Source organism: Monodelphis domestica, chromosome 2, assembly GCF_027887165.1.
Source record: "Monodelphis domestica isolate mMonDom1 chromosome 2, mMonDom1.pri, whole genome shotgun sequence".
Taxonomy (NCBI): Eukaryota; Metazoa; Chordata; class Mammalia; order Didelphimorphia; family Didelphidae; genus Monodelphis; species Monodelphis domestica.
Genome location: NC_077228.1, coordinates 284,791,971 through 284,801,832, shown reverse-complemented (window position 1 = coordinate 284,801,832; position 9,862 = coordinate 284,791,971). Strand labels below are relative to the sequence as shown.

General features: G+C 39.6%; 1 protein-coding gene across 1 annotated transcript; it reads left to right on the top strand.

Annotated features, from left to right (window-relative positions):
* Positions 1 to 1,482: 1,482 nt before the first annotated feature.
* LOC100617074 (olfactory receptor 12-like) lies at positions 1,483 to 7,903 on the top strand. The gene is made up of 2 exons (XM_003340370.2): positions 1,483 to 2,395; positions 7,800 to 7,903. The coding sequence occupies exons 1-2, from the start codon at positions 1,483 to 1,485 to the stop codon at positions 7,901 to 7,903; spliced, it is 1,017 nt and encodes a 338-aa protein (XP_003340418.2).
* Positions 7,904 to 9,862: the final 1,959 nt, after the last annotated feature.

Sequence of the window (9,862 nt, the reverse complement as noted above, 5' to 3'; positions counted from 1 at the left end):
AAACTGGAAAATTTACGTCAATAGTTCTAAAGAAAAACCATTGTCAGATTAAATTTAATAAGTACACACACATTCATACCTTTGCTAAGTTTGCTTTAACCAAGCTTTCCTGACAGTCTGGCTGGTGGATTAATCTGGTCTCTACCTGGTAGAGCTCATCTGTACATTGGAGATCAGGATCACCTGTCTGATTAATAGAAGAAGCCAACAGCTCACCTCTCTCCAGACAAGCAAAGAAGCTTCTCTTTGGGAGTTGGCAAAAGGAAAGGTTTTTTTTCTTCTTCTTTGTATGGGGCCAGAATACTACTGCCCTCACCAGCAAGAACTAGTCTTTTCTATCCTCTGTTAAACCAAGATGCAAGAAAGGGTGAAATCTAGAGAAAATGATCTAGCCAGGGTAAACAATACTGTGGATAACCAGAAGCAAAAATAATTGCTAATATTTATATAGTGCTTTAAAATTTGCAAAGGAAATACTCATACAAATTATTTGTTGGAAATGTCTCCTCACACCTACATTGTGAAATTGGTGCTATATTATCCCAATTTGACTTAGCCTGGAAACTTTGCCTGAGAGACATTAAGTCACCTGCCTAGGGTCAAACAATGTCTAAGTGTCTGAGAAAGGATTTGAACTCAGGTCCTCCTTATTTGTAATCTAGCACTTCACCCATCACACCATTTAGGGGGCCTTATGTAGGGGGAATGGAAAAGGGCTTCTGCTGACTCCTCATCCACCACTGCAGAAAACCCCAGAGGCCAGCTAAAGTCATGCACCCAAAATGGGAAGACATTCAACTTACCCGTTGTTTTTGCTATAGGAGGGATGGCTGCTACTTGTTCCAAGGGGAGACAGCCTCCAATCAGGGTAGGTGATTCCAACTGGTAAGAAATACGAGCTTTAGCCTAGCCTTGCAATGATACCCTGTTCATCTCCCAAACCAACATTTTTTCCCCTCATATACCCATTTCCCTCCAGGAGCTACACACTTCTGTATTCCCCTGCAAATAGACCTGAAGCCAGTGCTTGAGTTCATGGGCATATTTGCATTTTAAAACCCTTTCCTTCTGTCTTAGAATCACTACTATTCTTTGGTTCTAAGGTAAAAGAGTGGTAAGGGCTTAGGCAATGGGGGTTAAGTGACTTGCCCAATGTCACACAGCTAGGAAGTGTCTGAGGTCACATTTGAACCCAGGACATCCCCATCCCTAGGCCTGGCTCTCTATCCCCTGAGACACCCAGCTTCCCCCTTTATATCATATTTTAAATGACCCACTCCTTTCACCAGCTTCAGAGAGAGAGAGAGCCTTTCAAGGTCACTAAGATAATATGAATTCAGATTTTCCTTTCTTTGCTCATGGAGATAGAACCACCTTGTCAGATTCTCTATTCTCTTCTACTCGGGTTGCTTAATTATGTAACAATGAGTAAATGTCTTCCTCCCTAATCCCAATTTTTCATATTCCAGACAGGATCCAGAAATGGAGAGGAATTTCTCTGATGTGACTGAGTTTATCCTCCTAGGATTCAGAGTTTCCCCAGAGCTCCAGATCATCCTCTTCCTGGTCTTCTTGCTGATCTATGTGGTCATATTGGTTGCGAACATTGGTATGACAGTCCTCATTAAGATGGACCCTCGACTGCACACCCCCATGTATTTCTTCCTCAGAAACTTGTCCTACTTAGACCTTTGCTACTCAACCGTCATTGCTCCCCAAACTTTGACCAACTTCTTATCTTCAAGCAAGACAATTTCTTACAACAGCTGTGCCGCTCAGTTTTTCTTCTTTGCCTTCTTTGTCACAACCGAAGGGTTTCTCCTGGCCGTGATGGCTTACGACCGCTTCACTGCCATCTGCTCCCCCCTCCTCTATCCCGTACGCATGTCCCAGTCGCTGTGCATTCGGCTGGTGGCCGGCTCCTACTTTGGCGGGTGCATCAATTCTATGGTTCAGACCGGCTTCACCTTCAGCTTACAGTTTTGCGGGGAAAACAGAATCGATCACTTCTTCTGTGACATTTCGGCCCTGATCAAGATTTCCTGTGTCGACACGTTCCTCAACGAGATCGTGCTGTTTATCCTTTCCGCCGTCATCATTATAAGCACCAGCCTGGTGATCTTAGTGTCCTACTCGTACATTCTCACCGCCGTCCTGAAGATCCCCTCCACACGGGGCCGCCGTCGAACCTTCTCCACCTGTGGCTCTCACATCGCTGTGGTGAGTTTGTTCTACGGGACGGTGTTCTTCATGTACGCCCAGCCGGGCGCCCTGTCCTCCCCAGAGAAAAGCAAGGTGGTGGCTGTCTTTTACACCCTTGTTATCCCCATGGTCAACCCCCTGATCTACAGTCTGAGAAATAAGGATGTGAAGGAGTCTGTGAAAAGAATCCTAGGTAAGAAAAGGTCTTCTCAGTGATCTCCACAGAACAGAAAGCCATGACAAATGTTAATCTTTTTTTTCCAACCCTTACCTTCTGTCTTAGAACCAATACTGGGTGATATTGGTTCTTTTTTTTTTCTCTTTTACACTCATTGATGATGCTTTTTTCTTTTCTTTTCCTTAAAAATTTTCTTTTTAAAAATTTCCCCAAGTTTACATGATTCCTTTTCTTTTTTCTTTAAAAAATTTTTTTATTTAGAATATTTTTCCATGGTTATGTGATTCATGATTCCCCCCACACTCTTTCTTCTCCACCCCTGAAACTGACAATCAGTTCCACTGGTTTATACCTGTATCATTGTTCAAAACCTATTTCCATGTTATTCATATTTGCAGTAGAGTGATCTTTTAACATACATGATTCATTTTCTTTCCCTCCCCCCTCCCAGAGCCGACAAGCAATTCCACTGGATTATACAAATGTTATCACTTGATACCTATTTCCATATTATTTGTTTTTGCTATGGAACAATTTTTCAAAGCCTAAACCCCAAATCACATTGGGTATTGGTTCTAAGGAAGAAGACTGGTAAGGGCTAGGCAATGGAGGTTAAGTGACTTGCCTAGGGTCACACAGCTAGGAAGTGTCTGAGCCCAGATTTGAACCCTAAGCCTTGCTCTAAATTCACTGAGCCACCCAATTGCCCCTGAAAAAAGTTAATCTTACAGGGGATTTAAACTTTTTAAGGCATATGAAAAAACAAAAGTGTTGAAAAATTTATATTTAATAAATTTATATATTTACATAAAACTAAGGTATTTGTCTTTATCAATTTACCTGCTTACTTCCATATGTGTATAAAGGTAAAAAATCTATCTTCCTACCTATCTCTAGCTACCTACCTATCTCTATTCATTTATAGATTCATTCGTTTGCATGTGAATCAGACAATGAAATCAGATTTCATTGGAATGGGGAACTCCCTTCCCCACTGCATATTGTCAACTCTTTCATATTTTATAGTCTTGGAGAGCTGCCTCATGTTGGAGTATGGGGCATGAAGAGGTTAAGTGATTTGTTCACACTTGTACATCTCAGATGATGTAGAAGCAGAACTTAAATCCAAGTCTTTCTGATATTTCTTGATCCAGGACACCAGACTGTGTCTCAGAGATATATGGCTAAGACCTATGAAATCACTCTCCAGGCAAAGAATGAATATGGTTATTTCATATTCATTGAAAATAAGAAATAACAATTCTCTACATAAATATAATGCATATTACTTTTCATTGTTCCACTAGGATTCATATGTAATTGAAAAGACCATTATTATGTTAATATTAAAAGTAGTTTTTAATGTTAAGATGATGCTTTTATTCTGAATATCATGATGATTTTATATAGGGATCCAAGTTGAAATAAGTAACTAAAATAATGTACCTAGAAAGGTACCTGATGGTAATAGGATTTTAGTAGGTTTTAGTAGGTTCAGGAATGATTGTTTAGGACCAGTATCAGAAGGACACAAGATTTGGGAAGGCCAATAAGATAAAGCTTATAGGATACCATATGCTATCAAACAGGGTTGATTAAGATAAGGGAAGGAAGGGAAGGGAATTGGGATGATCTATCTAAAGAATATAAATAAACCTCCCACCAAATCTAGTTGGTAGCTTCGGAGAAATTGTATCTGCACTAACAGTTACCTCTCTACCTGAGTCCCAGTTCCTACAATAAAATATATTTCACTAACCCAAATCCCCCCCTTAGATGGTGATAGAGGTAACAAGGTTGGAAGGTAAGCAGGAACATGGCTGAAAGGGAAGGTCTCACTGACAGATGGCTTTAGGTGTCTCCAGCAGCTCTGTAGGAATATCTCACAGTCAGTCAACAGGATACACAAAAACAGGTAATTGATAAGATGGATCACAAGGAAAGCCATAGGAGAGAGAATAGCTAATTCACCAGGTCCACCCTAGGAGATATGACAAACTCAACCTCCTGCATAACTGTCTGAAGAAGCCAATCCTGCCACTTCTCTAGAATTCCAGAACCTTCCTGTTTCTGCCTTTTCAGCAGCTCCTGTTCCTACTCATTTCCTTTTAACAAAGTATAGATTCATAAACACTTTGGTCAGGGGCTATATGTTTTATTCAATCTTTTGACTTCTTCAAGGTCTAGCATAGTTTCTTGTCATTACTAGGTGCTAAATAAATGTTTAAAGATCCATGAATAAATAAATAAATAATTTCATAGGTGCCAATAACATGGAGTGCTCAGAATGTCATTTGGGAAAACGCTTTATGGAGTGGATGATATGGCGCTGAATTCAGGAAGACCTAGATTCAAATCCCACCTCAGAAATGTACAACGTAATGAATTGTAAAAAAAAAAAATGCCCCTTTTCTGTGTTTACAAATGGATGGTATGTGCTATTATCATCTTCATTTTATAATTGGGTAAACAGAGGTAAACAGGTTAAGTGACTTAAAATCAGATTGTTACTAGGTGTCTGAGGCTAGATTTGAATTTATGGCCCAGTGTTCCATCCACTGCAGCACTTAGCTGCCACATAGTCTTAGTTCTATGACCCTGGGGAAGACCTGGAACCTCTATGGTTTCAGGTTCCTCATCTAAAATAAATGAGATTTTGACTCAATCACTTCTAAGATATTTTCAAGTTTTAAATCTCTGATCTCATGATAACTATTCTACTTTTCTTTGTTCAAGATTCCTCCCACTTCCCCTTCCTCTCCCTAAACTGGGAAATAGATTGCTAGGGAAGCTTTCTATTTCCCTATTTGGAAGGACTTTAGACAAAACATAGCAGGAAAAAATTTCATTGCCAGAGAATAAATAACATTTAATGTGAGCTATGCCAACAGTCCATTTTCCATCTGCAAGGTTCTCGAGTTCCAGGTCCAGACAGAAACCTAACTTTATTATTTTATTTTATTTATGTTACTTAAAACCCTTACTTTCTCCCCTTAGAATCAATACTGTGTATTGGTTCCAAGGCAGAAGAGTGGTAAGGGCTAGGCAATGGGGATTAAGTGACTTGCCCAGGGTCACACAGCTAACAAGTATCAGAGGCCAGATTTGAACCCAGGACCTCCTGTCTCTAGGTCTGACTCTCAATCCACTGAGCCATCCAGTTGCCCCACTAATTTTATTTTTTGTACAATCATTTACTGACATCAATTTCTCTGGCTATGTTGCCCTGCAGTAATTAGAAGGGAGGTACCATTCCTCCTTTTTAAAGATAAAGGAACACAAGCTCCAGGAGGCTATTTTCTATGATCAAGATATCTCACACAACACATAATCTTATGTAACACTTCCCCTGCATCATTGCAAGGAAAATAGTATTCCAATTATCACATCCCTACATTCCATATATGGGAGCTTAAAGCCCATTTGATTTGATAAAAGTTAAAGCTATTGTGAGGAACAGAGATAGCATGGATTCCTCTCAGGGAAATGGCTGATGAGATCAGAAGTGACAGAGAAGTGATGAGTAAAAACTGAAACTCAAGAGCAGTATATAACTTTCCCCTCCTCTGATTGGTTGGAAAAAAAAACATTATGCAGATAAGTAAGATTGAAAATGTGCCCTACTCTGATTGGATAGGACCAAATGAATATTTAGTCTAATTAGGTATTGCTGGCCTGTGTTCTGATTTGCTAGCTTCATGTATAGATGGTAATTTCCAAGTAACCAGCCAATGGTGAACAAGGGGAGTAAGATATACAATGGAATGTCCTGTCCTCCCTGGCTAATGGCATATCTGGCTTCTGCATGATAAGGCTTGCTTGCCCTGGTCATTCTGCTCTGGTCATTAAGGTTACATTTCACTCATAGTAAACTTTAAAGCCATATATCTTTCTCAACATTGTATGAGTTCATTTTACCTTTTTACCTCTTACTCATATGTAACCCTATAAAAACTAGTTTGGGGTAGCTTTCACTAAGAAAGTCTGTTCTGGCCAGTAGCTACATTTATTAATCAGTAGATAAATAAATAAATATTGGTTCCATCAATTTGAACTTCTGGGTGTCTGGACTCACTTTATGAAGTACCCCACTTCAGAGTGTCCAAAGATTTATTTGAGTTGGTATCTTTCTACTCAGCTACTAAGTACAACTAGAGCTTAAGTTTATTGGCCCTTAATCTAAGTTTTACTCTTGTTCTCTAAAAAGAAATATCCAGAGAGTTAAATCCAAGACTAGAGCTGAAAATTCATTAAGATGGTAGCATTATGTTTATTGCCAGGAGGCTGGAAGGCTGAAAAATAATGGGGAGATAATTTCTTACTGGAGGCTGTGCTATGGGGGAAAACAGGTTCCTAGAAAACTATTTAAGGACCTTCTAGAGAGGCCTCCACCAATATTGTCCTCTCTTCTGCCTCTTAAGCCCCTGGCTCAAATCATCATTTCTTGAGCTGCTATGTCCAGGTTCACTTCACTCAAGAATTCATCATTCAGTCTCCAGATTTATCTTTACTCTTAGCTTTATCCTCATGATATTGTGTTGCCTTCTTCCATTAGAATACAAGATTTTTAGGGGCTAGAACTAGTCTATTTGTCTTAATTTGTACCCTCAGTATCTTGGGACAGTGTTGGGCACATAGGAAGCACTTAATAAATGTTTTCTCTATCTCATCTACCTATTAGCAAGAAGCCTCTAGGATTCAGAGGATCTTGAAGTTTTTGGAGTTTAAATTACATGGGGTTAATATAGGAGTAGGAACAGAGAAAATAATTGAGGGGTTTTCTATGTAATCCTACAAATAATTAAAAGAATCAGATTGTGTGAGATAAAATTAAATGTGTAATTCTCAGGGTAACATTTAGCTGGCGGTCCAATATTTCCAGGACCCCAGCAAGGGTTAGTATCTCCTCTCAGAATAGAGATTACCCAACCTCCATCTGTAACACAAAAGCCTTTTGGCCTCTTCAGCCTGAGTGAGATAAAAGTAATCTGTGGCTTTCTCAGAAGAGGTATATGAATACTTTCCCTCTAGATCTTCCTTTTAAGTATGTAACCCAGTTATTTTAAGGACCCAACTAGCAATTAGAGGTTAGGAATTCCCCTTAAATTCCCATTAAGCTGAAAGTTTTCTCCCTTCCTCCCCCTCCTCTAAAAGAAAACTTTTACAAACCCCATTTGTTTTCCCAATTTAAATTCCAAAGGTGCTTGGAATATCAAAAACTTTGGGTGATTTAGGATAGTAGGCCCCTAGAGATGTAACAAGGAGGGATCTTTTCCTCAGTGTCAAGCTGGGTGTCAACATTTGTTCCTGGTTTATGTACATTTTAAACAGCTATGACCTCCTGCTTGTTCTTCAAATTGTCAATTTTTGAAGACAGAATTCTGAGTGATTGGAATCTGAGGATGTGAAGGGAGATAAGAAAAGAAACAGTTTGTAATTGTGCCTGTCAACATGGAAAAAGAGAGAACCACTAAAGCAATCAGCAAAACCAAGACTTTAACCAGGAAAGAGGCAAGTCCTTAATAATTGGCTGCCACACAGAGCCAAGCACTAAATACCACACAGGGTCAAACCCTGGGGGCTCTGGAGATAGTGTCTCTGAGAGGATTACAATGTTAGATGATTCTCTAAAGAAAAAGAGAACATAGGGATCTTTGGGAGAATTAAGCACAGCAAACATATACTGACTGTTCACAGGCAGGCTTGGGAAAGAAGCTGTAGCTAGAGGTTAGGGTATCAGGGAGTGGCCTAACTTATAATGGGTACAAAAAGTATGGTTTCTGCCAGGTGTTGGCCTTGGGAAAGGATCTCTGATACAACAGGGGAAACTTCTAAGAGTAAAGGGATGATTGAGGATTTGAACATTTCTACTATTCCTACTCAAGATACTTAATTTATGCTTGGTGATCCCTTGTTCAACCCAAGACAGTCATTTTGGGACTTCCCTTAAGGCAATTTCCCAAGGGACCAGGGCAAACTTGGGGGTTCCAGAACTCAAGTTGACATGCCTTCTATAAATTGATGGGGCTTCAGGTCTGCACTCTGGCATTCCTTTAGATTCCTAGGCTGAGGTTTGTCCTTTTTGTGCAAAAGGAAATAAAGCTGCTTCATTTTACATTCCTTTCTCTGGCTCCAGGTTTGTATTTTATACTGGGGGGATTCCACTGTTCAAGCCCATACAAGATGATAATGTACCTGATAAGTTTTAGTAAGAGTGTCAGTGGCATGGGACCCTGGGTCTCCAGGCACCAAAATGCCATGGGAGAGCTTTAGTTAAACCCTGGATCTGAACAAGAACCCTTGTCAAGAATGACAAACTCCAATAACTAGCCTGAAAATAAAAAGAGAAATTTATTAATTTAGAAGTAATGTTGGAGGATCAGGAGACAGATGCAGGAGTAGAGGAGATGGATTCTGGGCTTCTTATAACTTTTAGACAACAGGGGCTACATGACATAGGATGAGGGGATAGAATGAGGTTAGGCAGAAGTGGAGGTTGTCATCTGACCAGGGCTAGAGTGATGTTTTCTGTCCAGAAGACACAGTTGGTGACCAGGAATAGTTTAGGGGACAAGTAGATGTCCTAGATATAGCCTGATGGTATAAGAGAATAACCAAGAGGTGTATATCTGTGTCCATCTCAAAATCTAGAGGAAAATCCAAGAGGAATATTTCTCTTAGGAGTCTTTCCTTATTGTGGGTCTCTGATGCCCAGGGTCATCTTTTCCTCAGCACTACAAGAATGCAAGGAAGGAAAGGAATTTTCCTGCTTTCTTTTTAACCTGAAACACTTCTGGAGTTTGGGATGTCCAAGGGAAACCTGGGGTCCCATGCCAGTACTATAAGTATCACCCAAACTGAACCATGTGTGAAGAGTGAATCAAACTTTCTTTGTCTATCAATTAGCAACTTTTAAATTAATCAACCAAAAACTTAAACATCCCTACTTAACACTATTGTAAAGGGTACTTACCCTTTACTAATTATTGGTATATTGACTGTATCAGGTGTGAATAGGTTCTCAATTTGTCCATTGAAAAATATGGCCACCAGGCAATTGTAAAAATCTTTCTCAGGCCAGTTATAAAAAACTTATATTAAATTTCACTTGTAACAATATATTTATTTAGTAGTTATAATAAATATTTACCCAGTTACTTATTTTATAAAGTTGATTAATAGGAAAGGTAGATCAACAAAATTTAAAATCTCTTTCTTATTCTAAGTCCTCTGACCACGTTTCTCCTATTCTCCTTTAATCTTTCTCTCCTTCACCTGTCTCTCCAGCCCTGTGTCCATCCAAGAAAAACCCAGTATGCCCCACCTACTTTCTTTTTATTGATGTTTGGATGTTCACAGACTCAAACTCTGGCACAACCCCAGCTTGCAAAGAATCCTGATGGACAGTTCAGGAACCCAGGAGAGGGAGGGGATAAGATCTCCTCGGCACAATCTCCTCTGTGATCCTTTGGGAGACTAATC

Excerpts from the sequence above, each read along its gene's own strand:
- LOC100617074 (XM_003340370.2), top strand. The coding sequence starts at position 1,483 with ATGGAGAGGAATTTCTCTGATGTGACTGAGTTTATCCTCCTAGGATTC. Across the intron at positions 2,396-7,799 it reads GTCTGTGAAAAGAATCCTAG|AAAAGAAACAGTTTGTAATT; the intron begins GTAAGAAAAGGT and ends AAGGGAGATAAG.